The 20,433-nt window shown below is 60.7% G+C and overlaps 1 protein-coding gene across 3 annotated transcripts in view; it reads right to left on the reverse strand.

The window, feature by feature from the left end:
- HDAC7 (histone deacetylase 7) overlaps positions 1-20,433 on the reverse strand; it is a 35,855-nt gene that overhangs the window by 1,295 nt on the left and 14,127 nt on the right. For 2 of the 3 annotated variants that reach the window (XM_088026024.1, XM_028123092.2), the window contains exons 2-25: positions 18,449-18,499; positions 15,337-15,521; positions 15,119-15,209; positions 14,739-14,850; positions 13,987-14,102; positions 13,669-13,794; positions 13,223-13,314; positions 12,920-13,030; positions 12,585-12,765; positions 12,169-12,365; positions 11,748-11,921; positions 10,351-10,570; positions 8,850-8,983; positions 8,577-8,697; positions 8,319-8,368; positions 6,994-7,101; positions 5,921-5,976; positions 5,666-5,753; positions 4,459-4,578; positions 4,153-4,250; positions 2,796-2,914; positions 1,962-2,095; positions 1,557-1,641; positions 119-257 (exon numbers count right to left, since the gene is read on the reverse strand). In XM_088026024.1, coding sequence (XP_087882150.1) covers positions 119-257; positions 1,557-1,641; positions 1,962-2,095; positions 2,796-2,914; positions 4,153-4,250; positions 4,459-4,578; positions 5,666-5,753; positions 5,921-5,976; positions 6,994-7,101; positions 8,319-8,368; positions 8,577-8,697; positions 8,850-8,983; positions 10,351-10,570; positions 11,748-11,921; positions 12,169-12,365; positions 12,585-12,765; positions 12,920-13,030; positions 13,223-13,314; positions 13,669-13,794; positions 13,987-14,102; positions 14,739-14,850; positions 15,119-15,209; positions 15,337-15,521; positions 18,449-18,499 — 2,908 coding nt within the window. The remainder of the gene's footprint in view (positions 1-118; positions 258-1,556; positions 1,642-1,961; positions 2,096-2,795; positions 2,915-4,152; positions 4,251-4,458; positions 4,579-5,665; positions 5,754-5,920; positions 5,977-6,993; positions 7,102-8,318; positions 8,369-8,576; positions 8,698-8,849; positions 8,984-10,350; positions 10,571-11,747; positions 11,922-12,168; positions 12,366-12,584; positions 12,766-12,919; positions 13,031-13,222; positions 13,315-13,668; positions 13,795-13,986; positions 14,103-14,738; positions 14,851-15,118; positions 15,210-15,336; positions 15,522-18,448; positions 18,500-20,433) is intronic. The other variant, XM_088026025.1, reaches the window with a different exon arrangement.

Here is a 20,433-nt window from a genome sequence, read left to right on the forward strand (position 1 = left end):
AAGGGTGGGGGCTGCTGGCAGACCTCAGGAGGCTGGGGCGGCTGTGCTGGGATCTGGGGTCCTCGAGTTGGGAGGGTCCGAGGGGTGGAGAGGCTGGGGGCCAGGGGGCGGGCGTTACCGCTCTTCAGCCAGGATGCCCACGGAGAGGGACGCCAGTGCCGTCACTGCCTCCACTTCTTCTGTGTCGGCCCCGGGCACCCTGGGCGCCCAGGAGTCTGGACAGGAAGCCAGGCGCTGCATGCAGCCCCAGTATTTACCTGGGGCAAGAAGCCAACTCAGGCAGGGTTGGAGAAACGAGCCCCCCCACCCTGCCACACCACGCGTCCTAGACTGATATAAGGCTGGACCTCTCAGGCCGAGGGCCCGACAGCGGCAGGCACACCCTCAGTTTGGGGTCAGCGTTCTCACCCGCCTCTACCCTCAACATAACACGTCCCCTCACCTGCCCCCTCGGCCCCCCGCAGCCCTGCCAGGGTGAGCAGAGCTGATTCGCTGTGGCTACTGGGGGGCCCTAGCAGGTGCCCAAGCTATTCCCCCACCCCTGAGCCATTCCCACAGTGTGGGGTTCACTCTTCCCCAAATGGGGTCCAGCACGTAAGGCCAGGACAGCATGGGAGGCGCGAAGGACGCGACCCAGAGAGCTGACCCCCACCACGCTGCTCTGTGTGGCCGTCAGCGGGTCACTCACGGCCCCGGGCTTCCACCGCCCCCGCCAAGCCATGGACACGACCATCCTGCCCACTGTTGTCAGAAATAATGTCCATGGCACACGCCCAGCCCAGAGCCTGGCCCAGCATGAAGACGCCATACAAAGGACCAGCAGCATCGCTACTGTTACGCGCACTTCCTCTACTGGATGTGGGGAAATCTACTTTTATTCCGTTTTTGTATCCCTAGCATTGAACCCCTTGAACACGGGTCTTTACATAAAGTGCTCCACAGATGCTAAGTTGCAGGGGAAAATTTAAAGTGCTTTCCAAATGTAGGGTTATTTATTTTTTTTTTTTAAGTAGACTCCACGCTGGGCGTAGAGTCCAATGCAGGATTTGAACTCATGACCCTGAGGATCAAAACCTGAGCCAAAATCAACAGTTGGATGCTTAACCTTCTGAGCCACCCAGGCACCCCCAGATGTGGGGTTATTCTAAGACCAGCCCCCAAAGCAGGCAGAGCTCCCAAGATCCCTGTGGACAGGACTGAGGGTCAAGGTAGAACCAGGGCTTTTGGCAAAAGGCCTATTGCTATTGGCCTGGCCCTGGCCTAGGGCTGCAGCTGGGGATGGGAGGCCCGTTCTGCCTTGAGGAGGCAGGTGGTCCCCACTGACTGGTGGTCCCCACTGGATCCATCTGGAGGGCTCTGAGAGTACCCATTTGCAGGGAGGGAGGCAGTCCCACCATTACCGTTGGGGTAATTCATAGGAGGCCTACTCTGGCACAGCAGCGGAGCCCCTCGCCTGGCGGGCCCTGGAAGCCATGGGGCCCAGGTTACTGAGGGCAGGAGATGCCCTGAGGTTCTCCCAAGTCTGGGGCCAGCAGGTGCCCTCTCTCCGTACTCACTGTGCACCCGGATCACGGCTTCCAAAGAGCGGATGGCATTGAGGTTGGGTTTCTGTTTCCAGCCCTCTTCTGAGAGAGGATCCACCTGTAAGAGAAAACAGCACGTCAGCTCTTGGGGACCCACAGGCCCAGCTCTCTCCCACCCCTAGGGCCCTGGCTTTCCAGGAACAAATATGCATGTATTCCCCAAATATGCATGTGCTTCCGGCCTAGGGCTGGAAACACTGGTCCTAGACCTGACCTGGGGAAGGGGTACCCACTCTATCCCCCCTCATTCTAGGCCTGCTACCCCGGCCCTATCTGCGAGCCCTCTGGGGACACCCCATCTTCCTGCTTGCTGGGGCCATCCTCGGGGAGCTGGGCTTCCTGCCCTAGGGATGCACAGACCGGGGGCGGGCTGCTCACCTTGTTGCCCAGAAGAGCAGCCACACAGGCCTCAGAAGCATCACAGATGGCTGTGAGGTCATGACCACCTTCCAAGGCCAGCACCACTGCACCTCCCGCCAAGCTCATCAGCTGCTGTGTCATGTACCCAAAACCTAGATGGTTGGGTAGGGAGGGAGAGGAGAGGCAGGGCTGGAGGGGAGGTGGACCCTCTCTGTGATTTCCCTGCTGCCATCCTCCTTTATAAATAATGATCAGATGCATACATCTCTCTTTCTTCCAGGCCTTTCACACGGACTCCCAGGCCAAACCTATTCGTATGCCCCAGTCAAGGCTTGTGGAGCTTGAAGGACTTGCATGAGGCCCACAGCTAGTAAATGGCAGGGCTGGGACTGGAACCCGGGGCTTGGACTCCAGCCCGTCTTTTCCACTAAGCCACACCATCTTCTCTTTCTGTCCCCCAAGCCCTGGGGCCCAGCAGGCTGAGTGGGCTCCCTCTGTTCTGAGAACATGCTCCTCCCCATCCTCCTCCGGGAGGAGCTGCCAGCCCAGCCGGGGATGCACAACTGGGGTATGCATTGGGAGGGGCATCCCATGGCTGAGCTTCTGGGCTACCAGACTTCACCCCCGGATTGTGGCTTAGGCCTCCCATGGTGATGCCCCTGTCATGAGAAAGGGCTCTGGGCAGGGCTAGGCGAGGAGGGCCTAGGGAACGCCAGGGCCAGCTGTCACCCCCCAGTCCTCACTCATGGCCCTGGGCCGGCCATTGCTACCTTCCTCTGGACTTGGGCAGTGCCTCTCCTCCCAGCCTAGCCCTCATTCCCTACATCGCCTCCTGGGCTGGACCCTCCTTACATTTAGCAGAAACATGGTAGCCACCCAGTGGGGCTGGGTGACCCTCGGCGGCATCAAACCCAGCTGACACCAGGACCAGGTCCGGAGAGAACTCTCGGGCGATGGGCATCACAACCATCCTGTGTGGGTGCCAGAGGCAGGGGCTCAGCACTCTGTGCAGGGCTGCCAGGGGCAGACGCCCCTGCCCGCCAGCTTTACTGTGGGTACCCTGCTCTTAGAACTCCAAGACACCCAACCTCCCAGCAGGATAAATGGATCCCTCTGACCTCCTTGACCTGGCTGGCCACCCATATCCCTAGCACAGCCTAAGGACTCAGCCACCCAGAACCGAGGCAGGAAGGAGTCAAGGAAGGGGCACCAAAGGGAAAGAAAGAAGAGGGTGCATGCACGCATGGGTGCGCGTCTGTGTGTGTGTATGTGTGCGCACGTGTGTGTGTGTCCATGTGTGTCTGTGGGGTGCAGTTGGGCAGGACCACAGTGGGGGCAGGTCACTAAGCCTCGGGGGCTGAAACTATTGGTCCTCAGCTGTCACCCGCTTTGGACTGAGTTGACCACACCTCACCACTTGCTACCTGAGAGCTGACTCTCTTGAGGTCCCGTGCCACCCAGATCCATTCTCTCATCCTCTGCCCCTCCCGGCCCCCCACAGCTGCCTCCCTCCATCCCTCACCCAACTCTGGGGTCCATTTTGATGTGTTTCAAAGCCCCGGGGTCAGGGCACACAGACACTAGGAAGCCCAGTCCAGGGCTCTTACAGAATTAGCTCTCAGGGTGAATATTTCCAGAAAAGTATTTGAGACCTACTTCCAGGGTTCTCTTTTCCCAGAGTATAGGCACGCCGGAATGAAACATATAAGGGCTCCTAAACAGAGCCCAAAGCCCCTCTTCTAGAATGCCCTTTCTTAAGCAACTTCCCCAATATGAACATCATCTGCTTTCTGTCTTTCTCCACAATTTTAAATTTCTTATCTCCTATGCAAAGCCCACCTCCTCCAGGCAGCCTTCTTTGACTGAACGTGGCAGCTATGCTCACTACACCCTGCCTCTCTTCCGGCACTCAATTCAACATTGGCTTTGGGTAACGTGTGACTTTATAAAGCACCCTTGACTTTTTCATTCTGTGTTTCCTGTCTTCTCATGGGGACTGGAGGCTCCTAGAGACCAGTGTAATAGTGCCTTTCCTTTTGTTTGTCTCAGTCTGGAAGGCCCACCCCAGGACTGGCTTATAATGTCCAGTAATTGGATGAGGACGGGCTGCCAAGCCAATCCATCACCTCCGGCCTGGTGCTGTTGGGAAAAGGGGCAGGAAAGAGTGGCCTTGCTGGGCAGACCTCCCCTGGGCCCCCAGAGCACTTACCTGAAGGCAGCCAGATACTCAGGATCCCCCATTGGGGGGTCCAGACCTCCGGCCCAGGCCACGTTGACATTGAAGCCCTCACCGCTACCAGCTCCCACCTGGAAAACAGGAAGCAAGAGACAAGAGGAGAGCAGAGTCCCAGGAGAGGAATCCCAGGATGCTAGTGCTGCGAGACCAGCTCGTCCGACCTCTTCACTTCCCAATAGAGAAGTGGAGCATCAGAGAGGCTAACCAACCTGGCCCGGATCCCACAGCTAGCTGTGACAGAGGCAGAGTCCACGGGGCTGGGAGGGAGCATGTCGTTACCTCATCCACGGCCCCGCTGCCGGGGAAGAAGTTGCCGTCATCATGGCGATGCAGGGAGATGTAGAGGACACTGGGGTCCTGGTAGAAGGTCTGCTGAGTGCCGTTGCCATGGTGAACGTCCTGGGCAGGGAGATGGACAATGATTAGGGAAGGCCTGAAAGCACACAGATGGGGGCTGGCGCTGCTCAAAAGGGCTGTGAGCGTCCCTCTTCTGAGGGTCAGGATCCTAGACTGGGAGTAGAGAGACTGGGGTTCCTAGAGCGACACTGCTCAGTGGTCCCAAGTAGTCCGCTGGCCCTCTCCATGTGCGCACAGACGTGCGCACAGCCCTGGACCAGGGTGGATAAACCACGAGACCCTGAAGGGGAGGAGGCGTGCCAAGGGCCAGCCGGCCCGCGAGAGCAAGACACGTACGGCAGAAGAGGGAGGGGTCTGGGCTTACACGTGTCAGGAACCTTCACTGCTGTGTCTTGCCCAAGGTCAAGGAGTGATAGGTGATGGGAAACCAACCTCAGTTACAGAGGGGCAGGTCCATGAGGCCCGGGGCCACGACGGCTAGGAAGAGCTGTGGCCTGACACTCGGTAAGTCAGAGGGCCACACGTGGGCACAAGGGTGGAAAGTTCCTCCACTGTCCTCAACTGCTGCAGAGGCATGTCCCATTCACAGACGCTCATGCAGAGTATACAGCTTCGTTAGATGCATGGACTCCAGAGCTAACTGGCCTGGGTTCAAATCCCAGTCTCAGGACTTACTAGATGTGTGGCTATGTGCAAGTTACTTAACCTCTCGGGGCTCACATTCCTCATCTGAAACCAGGTAACAGTCAGGCTCAAAACCCATCACAGGTCAAACCACAGGGTCTGGATGTGATTAGGGGCACATTGAGGTGACCTGCTATCACACTGTGACTGTAGGGGCAATGTAGCAATTGTGACACCTGCAGAAAGAAGCCCCTGGAGGCCAAAGAGCACTCAAGTGGCTCCTCCCGCCGAGGGAGTTCGAGATGACTGAGGACCTTCCCACACGCCATCACCCCCAGGCCTCCTGGCAGCCCCCCGATGTGGCTCTTATCTTCGCCCACATTTTATACAGAGGGCCCAGGAGGCTCATGTGGAACTCGGACAGGAAGCCAGATCCTCTGATGCCAGGCTCAGGGCTCTTTCCACGGGGCTCTCAGATCTGAAGGGGCTAGGAACCGGGACCTACCCAGTCCATGATGAGGATCTTGTTGGCCTTGCCCTGTTGTTGAAGCTGCCGGCAGGCGATGGCCACAGAGTTGAAGAAGCAGAAGCCCCTGGGAGGAGGAGAGAGAGGCTCTGCCCGCCCATTCCCCCCGGGTCTCCACCTATCCAGCCTCCATCCTCTGCCCACCCCTGGCCCGGCCTGGCCCCAGAAGGCTCAGGGGACGGAGGGGGAATGCCCCCCCATCTCACCCCCTCCCAGGCTTCCCCCCAGCCTTACATGGCTGTGGAATGGTCTGCATGGTGTCCTGGGGGCCGAACCACAGCAAAACCATTCTGGAAACAGAAAGAATGATTGTCAACCAAGGGCCCAGCACTCAGACCCACAACTCCCTGAAGCTGCCCCCAACCCCAGGCTCATCCCTTGAGGAGGGGCCATCAGACAATAGCTGTCAGCAGATCTGACGGTGGCCAGGCTGGATCTGAGGTGCCCTGGGGCTTGGCCACCAGGCCAGGCCAGGCATCCTCTGCCTTTAGGCTGGCCGTGAACACAACCCCCCCACCCTGGTGTGTCTGGACTCTTACCACTTTATAACCACAGTTAACTGTTTGTCGGGCAGAAGCTACATGCCCGGCACTGTGCCCCAGCACTCTATAAACGCGGGACTTCATCCTGACATCTCTCTGAGGTAAATGTCATCTAATCCTCACAACATCTCCATGAGATAAACAGGATTCTCTCTAGTTCACAGCTGAGGAGAAATCTGAAGCTTGGGCAAGTTAAACAGCTTGTGGGAAGTTGCCCCCTTTGTCAAAGGGTGAAGCCAGAATGCAAAGCCCAGTGCTGAGCTCTTCACTGCATGCCCCTATCCCCCGAGGAGGAGCTAGGACACTGAACGTGTGACCACCTTGGGCTGTGAGCTCTTCAACAGCTGGGGGTGCGGACCTCAGCACGAGCCCCTGGAAGGTGCCCAGCCCAGAGCAAACAAGCACAGGCACCAACCCAGTCTATAAAACCTCGGTATTGCAAAGAACCAATTTGCCAATGGGAAAGGTCCAGAGATGCTCTGCAACGTGCCGGTGGTCACACAGCAGGTCTGTGTGTGAAATGATCCTGAATAATTACGACCATGGGTCTCTTAGAGACCAGCGGCTTGACTCCCCACCAAATAGCATGAGCGTAAGGTTCGAATCTCAGCTTTGTCCCCAGAGCTCTCGATTTCCCTTCCCTTCCCACCCTGCGGCAGATATCCAAGAGGAGTGAGAGGTCTGGGGCTCTGGGTCTGGCCTTCCCTGCTGCCCCGTCCTGCCACCTCCTCTGCGGCTTACCCACCTCGCACTCAAAGCTCCTACCTTTAGCTCACGGGAAGCTACTTTGAAGGCAAGGTCGGTGACGCTGCCAGCAGCCCAGCGGGCTGCATTGGACGAGTGCAGCTCGTTCCAGATGGTATCAGTATCCACCTGTGGGGGCCAGAGTCAGGGCCCGCATCATCCAAGGCCCCCCTAGGAGCCAGGGCCCACTTGGGCGGTGCCCACCCCACGGCCAGGACCCCAGGGGCAGGGAGCTGGGCAGACAGTGCTGCCTCCCCAGTGCCCCACCACCCAAAGGCAAGGCCTCCTGTGTCCCCCAATCCCAGCATGACTTCTCCTTCCCAGCTTCAGTCCATATCACCAGCCCGTATCTGGCCAGCACTCTGCCGGCAGCATCGCGCCTGCCTCCCCGCTCAGAGGAGGGGGCATGGCGTTACCTGGGCGGGACTTGGGGTTTGGACCGGGAGGGGGTTTTAAGCCCCAGCTGACTCTGCTCAGGCCCTGCGGGACGGTCGGAGCTCGAGGGGCCGTCTGCACCACTGTCTTCCACTCAGGGCCCCTAGCCCAGGCTGGGAGGCCCCCCAAACCCAGTCCCTGGGCCTCAAGGCTAGGGAGGGGCCGGGGGGCATGATGGGGAGATGGGGAGGGCGAGGCGGACCAAGAGAGGCGAGGAAGGCAGAGAGAGTCGCAAGAGGCTGGAGAAAGAGAGAGAGAGAGACAGACAGAGAGGGAGAGGAGGGAGGAGAAAACAGAAGCAACAACAGTTGGAAAAATCAGAAAGTGGCAAGAAATGGGAAGTTGTGAACAGGGCGCTGACCGGCTCCCCAACAGCCCCCCAGCTACAGCTCCCACTTCCCTCCGGAACTAGGCCTCCATCCCCTGCCTCCACACTCCTGTCTGGGACACCACCAGAGGAAGCAGGGTGAACTGGGAGGAGGGGAAGCTGGGCCGTGGGAGAGAACTGCCTGGGTCACCAAGGACCCTGCAGGCGCCCCCACAGCCCCAGGCTGAGCAGACCGACTCCACCTGGAGGCCGGTGTGGAAGGGCGAATCCCGACCACCACCAGGGTCTTACGAAGGGAGACGATCCCCTGCTCTTTGAGCCTCACTCCACATTTACCAAACACCTTCTAAGTGCAAGGCAAAGGGCTCCCCACTCAGGAGACACTGACGGGTGGAGGACACACCTGTCCACAAGGAGCTTCTAGCCGGCAGAGGAGCATTATGGGAGAGCCCCTGGCCCAACAGGTCTGGCAGAACCACAAGAACAAGCAGGTAGGGGCTGGGCCTGGGAGAACAGAAGGGAGGCGCTCCGAGAGCCCATGGCAATGGCTGCTCAAGCCCCCCCCCACGCCGGGCACACTTACCCCTACCCCACCACAGGGCAGCATCACAAACATCCGCTGTGCCAGGAGCCCTGTGGGGAGAGGCCCAGGGTGTGTGAGCTGAAGCCTCTCAGCTCTGGCCTGAAGAGGGCTGGGGCCGGCTGCCCAGGGCAAGGGGGAAGTGGGCCTCGGCGTGGGGACGCCCAGGATGCTGGAGGGACAAGCTGGGCAGAGCTGGGAACGCAGCGGCTGGGTGAGTCAGGGGAGGTACGGGGATCCCAGGCGCCCCTGGGCCCCTACCTGCCAGCTTCCCGTTGTCCAGTTTGAGGCGGCTGAGCGGGTTGGTGCCATAGAGGAGCACATGCCGCTCCGAGTGCACTGACTGCAGCTCCTCCAGGGAGGCCTTCCGGCCCCGGAGACACTGAGGGAGGGCCCGCAGAGCTCCTCAGCCCCGGCTCACCCCCACCCTGCCGCTGCTCACCTCCTCCCTGCCGCGACCACCGCCCGCTGGGCCCCTCCTGCCCGCAACCCCTGCCTCCTTGGGTTTCGCATGCGCCCACGCTGCCGCCTCACCTCACACTGGCTCCGGAGACCCCGCTCCTGCAGCCGGGACCAGATGCTCTGGATCCGGCCTGCATGCTCCGGGTGCCTGCTGTTGTCTCCGCAGGAGCACTGGTGCTTCAGCATGACCGAGTCATAGACCAGCCCTGCCGAGAGCGGGGCTCAGGGCTCAGGGCCCAGGCCCGAGGGAGCCCCCGCCCACCGCCCCCCCATGGCTGCAGATGCCCACACCCACATGGAGCCAGACCTGACAGCCCCCCACCACTACTCACACAGCCCCGCATCCCCCATCCGGCCCCTCAGCCCTTCACGCACATACACACACACCCCAGCCTCTTCCACGGGCAGCCTCAGGTGCCCCCCGCACACACCAGCACGGCCCCAGCCAATACCATGGCCATAGAGCCACTGCCTTCCTGCCCTCTGACCCTCCCCACAAGGCTCCCTATGGTTACCAAGACCTCAAGAGCCCAGAGCCTGACAAAAGGAGGCCTAATGTCGGGGGTCTCACACTGGATGTCACGACCCAGACAGGCTGCCACGGGGGCGTGAGAGAAGAAAGAATTCCTCAGAAACCCCCAAGCTAAGAGCTGAGAAGCCCACAGTGACACTGGGCCATGTGACAAGACAGATGCAGTTTTGGGGAAGTGACTGTTTCGGCCTGACAAGCGGGCCGCCTAGAGGGCCCTGCACGCTATCGGTGGGTGGGTCACTTTCAGCACGCCTCAGGACATCGGGAGCCTCAAAATGTTCACCCCACTTGACCCAGGGATGCCACACTCCTTAAAAAGTAGCCCTTGGTAAACAACGCCAGGGATGGGTAAAGATTCATGGACAAGGAAATTCACATGAGGAAAAACGAGTAACCACCTACTGCCCAACCAATAAGAAATCTTCAAAAAAAAAAAATACTGTGATGAAATACTATAAAAATCTCATTTTTAAACATTAATTGTATCAGGGTGTATTCATAAGACGTTAACAGAATAAGCGGGGCTCAACACCCAACCAGCATGTGTATGGTATCTGAATACAGCTGCCGCAAAGATGGTGACAAGCTAGAGCAGCATTTAGGAGAGGTGCCTCGGGGTGTTGGGACACCGGTTGGTGATTTTTATTGTGTTCTTACGTTTTTCTGTATTTCTCAAAATTTCTAAAATGCTTTTGAGCTCTTTTTTTTACCAACAGAGAAACCATAGTAAATATCATTTTTGAAAGGTCTGAACGAGTTGTCAGGAGACCCGGATTCTTAATCTGGCTTGACCATCAGCTTGCTCTTTGACAAGCTTGTCACCTTAGTTTCCCGAGCCCAGGCCTCCTCATCTGCAAAAGGAGAACTACCACCCGCTCCACCTGCTTCGTGGGATGCCCCGTGTGGATCTGACAAGGCCAAGAAAGTGCTCTGTGGCCTCGAAAAATGTCCCGAGTAACAGCATGACACGACATGGACTTGTGCCTAAGCCCCTGTAGGCCCCCAGCCCCTTCTCCTGCCCCAGTCTAATGTAGGCCTCACCTGTGGTGAATGGCAGGGTCCTGGCAGGGGTCTCTGAGCTGGGCAGGACACGGGCCTGACTGGCGGACTCTGGAGTTGGCAGTGAGGCAGGTGCAGCTGGGGACGACTGAGCCCTGGACAGGGGCCGGTGACTGCCCTGGGCCAGGGGAAGCAGCACAGAGTCCCCCGTTCCTCCCCGGGGGAGCCGCCCAGCCAGTCGCTGCTGCTCCCAGAGAAACACCTGAGGGACACAGGGGGCCTCAGTCTCCAGGTCTCAGGATTCTGCTCCGCCTCCTGCTGCCCAAGGCCTTGGAAACCTCCAGGCAGGCCCCTTTTGGGAGAGAGTCCAGGATGTCTCTAGTCCAGCCTCCTGGTGGGGCTCTGGCCTTTGATCTCTGAACCTTCGGCCCCCTACACCACCCCCAAAGGTCTGTAGCCCAGAATGACCACCCTGTGCCACCAGAGCTCCTCAGACCCTTGGGACTGCAAAGCCAGAACCCAGGTAAGGGGCCTCGGGCCAACTGCCCAAGGACACAGGGACGTGCGTGAGCCACTGCAGGTACGTGGACTGTTGCCACGTGCTGTGGGCTGAGTTGTGGCCCTGCCACTTCCCATTCGTGAAAGCCTAAGTCCTAAGCCCCGCCCTAGGACCTCAGCATGTGCCCTTATTTGGAGATAGGTAATTACAGCAGTAATCGAGTTGAAGTGAGGTCATTAGAGCCTTAATCTAATATGACTTTTGTCCTTATAAGAAGGGAAAGGTGAGACACAGGCAGGCGGGGGAAAGACGACATGAGGACCCAGGGAGAAGATAGCCATCTACAGCGGAGGAGAGAGGCCGGGAGCAGCCCTTCCTTCACAGCCCTTGGAAAGAACGAACCCTGATGTCAGCCTCCAGGCCTCCAGAACCGTGAGACGACGTATTTCTGTCCTCTGAGGGGCTGGGTCTGTGGTACTTGTTCCAGCAGCCCCAGCAAACTAATCCCCCACGGCTTGCTGGACTCAGGCTGTGAGAGCGCCTTGGCTGAAACGCTCACGCCTGGCTGTGCCCCGTTTCCGGTCCCAGCCCCCGTTCTGGACGCGGGACAACCGGTCACAGGGCAGACGGGCCAGGGCAGGGACATGCCCAGCTCTGTGAGAGGCCAGCCTCAGCGCCGGACAAGGGACATGGCTTCCTCCCAAGACGGGCAGGCTGCCGGAGTGTGCGTGTATGTGTGCGTGCACACGCGTGCATGCATGCACGTATGCAAACGTGTGCATGGCGGGGGACGCGTGTCTGCACCTTGGTGCCGATCTGGTAGGGCAGCCTGGGTCCCAGACTTGTCTCCTGCACTGATGAGCTAGAGCCCTCCCTTCCATCTATGCCAGGCCCCAGAGTCTCCTGACTATACCTTCCCAGGGATGTGGGCGTGCCATACCTGCTGGTGCTGCTGGAGAGGAACAGGGCCTCTGGCTTCATGCTGCCCGTGGCTTGACTCCCTGTGTTCCAGGCCATCATCCCCCACTGGCCCCACTCCCCCACCATCCGTCTCTAGGTCCTCAGCGGAGGGTATCTGCCGCAGTCGGGGCTTCTCACTTGGCTTGGCTGGCCTCTGGGGAAGGGAGATGCCCACTGAGAAGACATGCCGGGGTGCAGGCTGTGTGATGGGCCATGGTGGGCTGGGCTGCGTGGCCACTCATCTTGATGGGACTTGAGCGGCCACGTGGCTCTGGGCCCTCAGGAGCCATATCCTGTCTCTGGCTCTCCAGGTCCCAGCCCTTCCTGAGCCTCCCTTCTTTCAGCCCCCAGGGGCCCAGTGAAGCAACCCCTCATTACCTCCCCTACCCAGTTCCCCTCACCTTGATCAGCTGGACGTGAGGTTTGAGCCGTTCCAGGCGGGGCTGCAGGGGGCCCAGCGGTGGGGGGGCGGTGGCGCTTGGGGGCAGGGGCTCTGAGCGGGTCCGGCTTAGTGGCCGGTGGAGGCCTGACCCAGAGAGCCGCTCGGTGGTCAGTAAGGACTGGGCAAAGTGGAAGGGCAGGGGCCCAAGCCGGGGCACTGGAAAGAATGGGGTGGGGGTGGGGCATAAGGAGGGAACCCAAGGGAGGAACGGAAGGAAGCAAAGGCACGGGGTGGCAAGGGGGCATGGGCTCAGCGGGGAGACACGCAGGATGGGGGCACTGCAGAGGGGGGCAGGAAGGAAGGGACCCTTCCCGAGCTTGGCCCTTAGCAGGATGCAGGGACCAGCCCCTCCCCTGGAGAAGCCTTGGAACTCACCAGTCAGCAGAGGGGCGTGAGACACTGAGGGATCCAAGAGGAGGATGGGCTGTAGTCGAGAGGGCAAGGGGCCTCCAGCCTCAGACTCCAGGCCATGGGGCAGGAAGAGGGGAGCATGGGGGCTCCCCAGGACCGGCCCCCGAGGGCCCAGAGTCGGATGGGCCCTGCGGTCAGCATCAGCCTGGGGAGAGGTAGGGAGAAGTCACGGGGGCGGGGTGGGGGGGGACGACCCCTCGCCGAGAGAGAGCAGTGAAGGTGTTGGGGTGAGGTGGTAGGAGAAGGGAGCGACAGAAGCTGGGGGCTGGCGGCGGGGAGAGGGCGCCTCAGCCACTCACCCTGGCAGGGGCGGGTAGCCCCAGCGTGATTGCGGGCAGCAAGGACACTGTCGGCAAGGCGAACGGGGCCAGAGAGGTCTCCTGCAGCCGCAGCCGCGGGCCCAAGAGCGCCTGCCGTGGGGAGCAGGGCAGGGGTCACCGGTCCCAGACCTCTACCCCTGGGCCTGCCTTCCCCAGAACCCCCAGGAGGCTCAGTTCCGGGCTGCCCAGACCCTGCGGCCCCAGCTCGGTCAGGGCTGCTTGCTGAGAAGAAGGCTGAGCCTCAGAACCGCCCCCGAAGAGCCTGGCCCAGCACGGCCTTACCTCGGAGCCCAGGACGGGGTTGGGGCCGTGCTCGCTGTCATTAGGGGAACTGCAGCCCGACGCCGGCGTGCTGCTGCTACTCGGGGAGGAGTCTGGGGTGGCGGGGGCGGGGGGGCACCGTCAGCGGCCCATTGTGACCAGGACAACGGGGCCAGTCCCCCTTCCCCAGGGGGTGGCCTCTGCTTCCCGCTTTCTTCCCAGAAGGGCAGGAAGAAGGCAGGCCACCACTCGCCTCTGGTGCCTTTGCACACGTTTTTAAGGTGTCCCTTTCTCTGGGCAGATGTCAGCTTAGCCAACCAAGCAGGGGCTGGCTTTCAGCCTCAACCCCACCCCCTGGCGAGCGTGTAGGACACATCCCGTATAACCATGCACAGCCACCCTGTCTGGGCAGGACCTGACCCAGAGTGACAACACCAGCCACCCCTACCCACCCTGTGGACCCTCACCTCCAAGGGTTTCCGCAGGCCGTCGCCGGAGACTGGGTGGGGCGCTCTCCTTTCTGAGCAGTGGATTCTTCCTCCGCTCCAGGGACTTCTTGGGCTTGTAGCGCAGCTTCAGGTTGGGCTCAGAGACTGTGGGAGCACCGGTGTTACATGGCCCCACACTACCCTCCTCCCTCCGTCACCTCTGGGTGAAGGCAAGAGAGGGCAGCGTCTGGGACAAAAGCACCGTGGGCTGACCTGCTGCTGCCCTGCCAGGCCCTCCTGCTCCTCCACGCTCCTGACCCTCCCCTGGAGGGTCCCCCACCTGCCCGTCCCACTCACCTGTCTTTCGGAGAGGGAAGTGTTCTGGGGGGTCACTGGGCAGGCTGGGAACAGGAGGCAGAAAGCTGCTGAGCATAGAGCGAGCAGCTCCTTCCGTCTCCAAGGGCTCGAGAGTTCTGTGGAGGGAAGTCCAAGGCAGCTTCAGAGGGGCAGGGATGCCCAGGGACCCGGCGGCCAAGGGCTCTGTGAGGGCTCTTCCTGAGCACGGGGCCCCAGGACCTGCCGGGGGAGGCAGTCGCTGACAGGGCCAGGCGTCGTATGGCCACCAAGAACAGGGGCCATCTCCAGGTGGCAGCACCGGGCCACTCTCCCTCCCGGCAGCCTGCAAGGCAGGCTGGGATCTTGGCATAGGAGCCAGGGTCCCGGGACTTGGGTGAGGGCCAGTCACACTGGGGACTCTGTCCCCTGTGGGAGGAAACTGCTCTAGGAAGCAGGATATTTTTGTGCTTAGGGGAAGTCCTAAAGAGAAAAGGGACTCTTGTAGGAAGAAGAAAGCCAGCCTGGTATGTCTGTGCTGGGGTGGGGGAGGGGTGCAGCTAGGAAGGGCTTCAGGTGGGGTAGGGAGTGATAATTAAAGGAGAAAAGGGGGCAGGTGTTGGGCGGGGAGGAGAGAGGTTGGGGCAGCATTATAATTAGAGGTGGGGGTACAGGTCTGCTGATGAGCACCCGGGAGGCAGGCGGAGTGAGGATGAAGGCCTGTGGGTTGACACTTCAGGAGGCGGGGGCATGACAAGGACACAGGGGAGCGTTACCTGTAGGGAATGCTGGGGCTACCAGGATGGACCGTTCTCTCTAGGGCAGCCTGCTGTTTCTTTAGGATCACCTCCGCCAGTTTTTGCTTGACCGCGCTGCTGGCTACGGCACCTAGCAGGGGGTCAGGAGTGGGTTGGGGGGGTGGGCAGTGTGGCCTCCCCGGCCCGCAGCCTGCCCACCGCCCTGTCTGTACCCGCAGTTGGAGGCAAGAGCCAAGCCTGGGGCCCTGCCCCTTCCGCGAAGCCTCCAGACCCCACCCACATTCGCACGCAGCGCTGGGCAAGCAGAGGGAGGCCCGGGCTGGCGTCGCTCCCGCCCCAGCCCGACGTGCCCCCCCGCGGGCGGGCCATGGACCCCAGGCAGGAGGCTCCATCCTTACTCCGCTTGCTCTTGTCCTTATGGAGAAGCTGCCGCAGCTCCTGCTCCTGCTGGCCAGCCTGCGACTGGGGCACCGGCGTGTCCATCGGGAGCTGTGGGCAGGGCCGGCCGCCCAGGAAGGGGGGCAAGGAGTTGAAGATTGAGCCGAGGGTCTGGGGAGGCTGAAGGCGGGGGGGCTGAGCTCGAGGCCACCGCGGGTCGGGGGAGCTGGGACTTTACCCTCATGGACTCTGCTGAGCGCTGCGGCAGGCCCGCGAAGAACAGGTGATGGTGCAGGCGCTGCGGGTGCTGCAGGGCCAACAGCGCGGGCTCTGGCGGGGGCTCCACGGGGGGCCGCTGGCCCACCCGCAGGTCCATGGGCTGGGGCTGAGGGCCTGGCGTGTCTGCACGGGGCCTGGGGTGGCCTGGGGGCACACAGAGAGGGGGCGCAGTCAGGGCCTCCCTGGCCTCCTGCAGGCTCCCTTGGCCACAGCGAAACACTCTGCAAGGGGCCCTTCCTCACTTCTGTAACCATGGTCCCACGAGGTAGGTATTTCCAGCTTCGGCTCCATTTCACCCGGGCGGGGGAGGGGGGGTGTCATGGAACCACGCAGGGTTAGTCTACAGAGGCAGTGCCGGAACGGAGCCTCCTGACTTGAGCACTGTGCTTTCCCACTAAACGGTGTTGCCCCTCCGGGGCAGGGGCTGGGAGCTGGGAGGATTTAGGTGATGAGAAGATTTGGCCAGGATGCCCCCTAATGAACTGCACTCAAAGATAGCTATCCGACAGTCCCCTTTGTTCAGCCTCCAGCCCCAGAGGGGCTCTCCCAGTTGCCCCCCCTCCCACGCTCTCTCCTAGGCCAGAGGATAAAGAAGCAGAGCCTTGAGCCCACAGCCAGCCCTGGCCCACCACCCTAAGCCTGCACAGCCCTATCCACAGGGCACCTTCCTCGGCTCACTGGCCCCTATGCCCGTGGGGCCTGCTCCCGGCGCCCTCAGGCCAGCTCTGGGCCTGGCACTGTGAGGACGGCAGGCTCAGCCGCCTCTTTTCAAGTGTCCTCTGCAGCCACACCAGGAGTACCTGCCCAGGGCCGTGGGGGCAGGAGCTATTTATAACCAGCCACCAGACCAGGTCCTAGGCCCACACAGCCAGCTGGGCCAGGCTGGACTGAGCAGCTGGAGATGCTCAGGGGCAGAGTGTCTGCAGGGCCATCATCCTGGAGAAGGGGAAGCCGGTTTGGGGGGGGGGGGCAGCGGAGAACAGGGGCCCTAGGACAGAGCACACAATTGGGGAAAGCTTTCTGGAGAGGTCTCCTTCGGCTCAGCCAACAACGCTCGGCATCCCCCATCAGGGCAGCCAGAGGCTGAGGGGCGCTGGAAGGCACTGTGACAGCACCAGCTGGGGAGTCAGAGAACGCAGTCTCCAGGCCCAACTCAACCATCACTAACCATTACCTTTGATCTACGGCACACGTGCGGGCATGCCTGCAAAACCCTTTCACCCTGAAACCCCCATAGGCCCTCAGAGGTGGTTATTGCTATTCTATTATCCCAAATGTGGAAACTGAGGCTCAGGGGACGGAACCTCTCCAAAGCCACCCAGCGAGAGGCATGGTGAGCATGGGTTCTGGTTCTGCCGAGGCCAGTGCTCTGGCTCCATTTTCCCCTGGACTTTCAGGAAGTCAGCACCCCTCATGGGGGTTTCTCACTGGACAGAGGAAGGTGGGCTTGCAGTAGGTTGCTGCTAAGGGGCATCTGCTCTAACGTTCTCTGCCCGTGAGAGAGAGACAAGAGGAGCCAGGCAGGGAGGTGCCCACCATGACTATCCAGATATTAAGAGACCGGAGGGGATGGCTGTGCATCCAGATGTGCCCTGCAGCAGGCAAGTATGGCCTCCATGCCCCCACCCCTGTTCAAGCATCCACTCGGGGAACCCAGATTCTCATTCAGCTTGAGTCTCCTGCCAGGAAGGGTCTCAGTCTTCCACATCTGGTGTCCTGGTTTCCCGGGGTGACTCCCCTGATGAGGTAAGAGGGACCTCAGAGAACCCCAGGCAGGCCACAGGACAAAGGGCTAGCTGCCTCAGCCTCACACAGGCGAGAGGCCCCGTCCACCCCCTCCAAGCACAGGGCTGCCCCCTGGCGGTACCATCCTCACCCCTCAGATTCTACTTTTCCAGATCCCGCCCCTTCTTTCAAGTCCCGCTGGAATCTTCCTTCTTCCCACCGCCCGTGTTCCTCCCTCCTCTGGATTCCAGTCACGTTGGTGGTTCGGCGCCCCCCAAGCCCAGTGCGGGCAGGGACCATCAGAGTCCAGCTCCAAGGGCAGGAATTTGTTTTGTTTTTTTTTTTTACTTCTCACTATCCCAGCACCTAGAATAGTACCTAGCACATGACAAGAACCCAATAAATGCTGGTTGAATCAATGAATACACCTCTGTCTCTGCCCCCCTAAAATGCCTAGGAAGGTGCCCTGGCACAGAGATGGGGTTCATCAATACTTCTTTTTCCAATTTCTGTATTTTTTTTGGAAATTACATGTCTAGGAGGACTACGTGACAACAGGTGTGAATTTAGTGTTTCTTGAATGAAGGGATGAACTCGGTCCGCTGTGCCCTCCTTTGGCACTGGTCACCTACTGCATTCTACTCTTGGTGAGTCCTGTCTCCCCAACCTGCCTGTAAGCTTCTGGACAACCAGGAGGGAGGCGAGAGGACACCCGGACTTCACTCCTCCCCGCCCTGCGTAACCTACAGGCATCAGACACCGGTAGGCCCTCCGTGGACGCGGGCTGAGGCTGAGGAGGGGTGGCCCTCAGCCCCTGCAGCCCCAGCCCCGTAGGCACATCCTAAACCAGAGCACGGCCAAACGGCAGAGGAGGCAAGGGGCGGGGAGAGGACCCAGGAGAGGGGTCCCTCCCCCCCCACCCAAGTGGCAAGAGGCATCTCTCCACCTGCGAGGGGTGCTGTGCCCACTTTGTGGGGCCAGTGTGAGGACTGAAGCCAACAAACAAGAAGCAGGCGCCCCGCCCAGAGCCTGATGTGAGACAGGGGCTGAGTATAGACGTTAGCGTCCTACTTGCCTTCCTGCTTCACCGCAGCCAACAAGAAGAGGAGCGTCCTGCCTTTTCTTTTCCTGTTGTGCTTCGCAGCCGTGGGGCCAGCCTAGATCCAGAGTTGCCTCCCCCACCCCTCTCCTCACCCCACCCTCACCTCAACTCCGCCCCCACCCCCAGGACCCCAACCTCCCAACCCCCCGGTCCATCAGCCAGCTCCCCGGCTTCTGTCGCCCCTCTGATGTCCTCCCCACCCTCAGCTTGCCCTCCCCACCTCGGGAGCCCTAGGGTCTCTTACCTGTGCCGGGGGGACTGGGGCAGCGGGCACCCGGGCTCACCTGGGTCCCATCTGTAGAGAGAAAAGAGGGGGCATGAAGGGGCTGCAGGGAAGGGGCGGGGAAAGGGTGACAGGGCCAGGCCAGGCGGGGAGGCCCCACTCTAGCTTGAGCACCCCTAAACCCGGCACCTGCATCAGAAGCTAACCAAAAAGCAAGGATTCCACCCCATTCCTTCTCTCAAATTCCCATGCTGAATGCGAACGCTCGCCAGCCCTCTCTTCCTTACCCAACTCAGCCAGTCAATCAGACACCCTGCCCTGCAGAGCCCAGTCCACAGCAGGCCCAAGGAGGCCCCAGTTCACCCAACGGTGCCTTCAGCCCTCCTGGATGTGCTCCGACACCATCCTCCTAGGGCCCGGGCTCCCAGAACCCAAAGGGAAAGAGAACTGGAGGGGAGGCAGCCAGAGGTGGGAGAGCATGGCCGGTGAGGCTGCCAGGAGGGAGATGGGGAGAAGCGGACCCAGAGAAGGGTAGCTGGGGGCTGCTCAGAGGCTTCCTGGGTGGGAGCAGATAGGAGCAGGTGGCAATGGGGAAGCTTCCACAGTTGGGGAGCGGCTGGGTCACGGCCTGAAGACCAAGTCAGAAATGGTGGGAGCTGTGAAGTAGCAGGTCTGGAGCACACAGCCAAGGCCCCCACGGTAGGAATCCCTTTCCTCCTGCCGCCCCAGCCCGGGTCCTGCAACCTCTGTGCCCCCACAGACAAGAACCTCGCAGCATTGTTTTTTTTTGTTTGTTTGTTTGTTTGTTTTAATAACCTGAAATAAAAGTCTTTGCTTTTGGAAAGGGTCGCTTCTCTCAGGCTCATAAGCCGAGCCCAGAGCGCCCCCACCCCGTTCAGAACCCATGAAACCCATGGTAGGGCCCGAGCTGGGCAGCAACAGAGGCACGAAGTTGCCCAGAGGCCCACTGGGGTAGGGAAAGACGGAGATGAATCTGAGGTCACCTGTCCCAGATGGACCCCTTTCCCTTCTGCTGTCCCCGCTCAGGGCCCAGGGGACAAGAGTCCAGGAGACTGGAAGGCCACGTGGAAGGGGCCCTGAGGGACACACAAAGACGTCCCTAGGCCAACCTTGGGGCAGAAGGGATATTTTCTGAAGAGCAACTGTTGGGCGCTGTTCTTTTGGGTCTGTGTTAAAGGGGCAGAAGCTAAAGAAAGGCGAACTCCCTGCAGGCAGGCATCACGGGAGGGGGCAGCTCTAGGCCCAGAGAGCCTCGGGCCGGCTGCCCTCACACACCAGTGCTCCATGCTCCAGCTGCTGACGTCGGGTAGGGAAGGGCGGCCCTACCTCCCCAAAGTCAGCGCAGCCCAGGCCCACGGGCTTCCTCATGAAGCTCACCCCGACCTCCCTCCCGCTCCCCGCCCCAGAGCACCCACTCTGCATCCGCCCCCTCAACACTCCACTAATCGTGGTCTCCATGGTGTCATTTGGAAGCTGCGCCCGTCTGCACCTACCACCTTGCTGCACGCATGCCAGGCTCCATCAGGAAGGAGTGACTCAAATGCCATGGTGCTCCCCGCGCACCCCCCCCCCAGCCCCCTGGCTAGGATGTGGCATGAAGATTTCTCAAGCTCTGTGAGCCCCAAGGAACACTGGTGCGGCAGGCAGCATCCCCTCCCCAGGATGCGGTAACCCCCTCTCTAGGCTCTCTTAGGACCTCCTCTTTCTTCTGCTGGTCTCCCAAGAGAGGTTTCTGAACTGGGCTCCCAGGTATACTCCCAGAGGCTGAGTCAGGCCTGTGTGTCAGTCCGGGGCCTCCAGCCCCTGCCTAGTGGGAATTCTCCCCTACCTCCCCTCAGCCCCTGCCCGCGGGCTGGTCAGCAGCAATCACGCTTGGGAGCAGAGCCAAACCTTGCTCCCCTGGTAACCATGGAGTCAGGACACCATGCACTCTCTGGATAGGAGACAACCTAATGGCCCTGAACTCCGTAGTGTTTGTTACTGAG

This window comes from Eumetopias jubatus, unplaced genomic scaffold (genome assembly GCF_037043125.1).
Source record: "Eumetopias jubatus isolate StellerSeaLion01/CBP00866 unplaced genomic scaffold, mEumJub1_p1.0 scaffold_8, whole genome shotgun sequence".
NCBI lineage: Eukaryota > Metazoa > Chordata > Mammalia > Carnivora > Otariidae > Eumetopias > Eumetopias jubatus.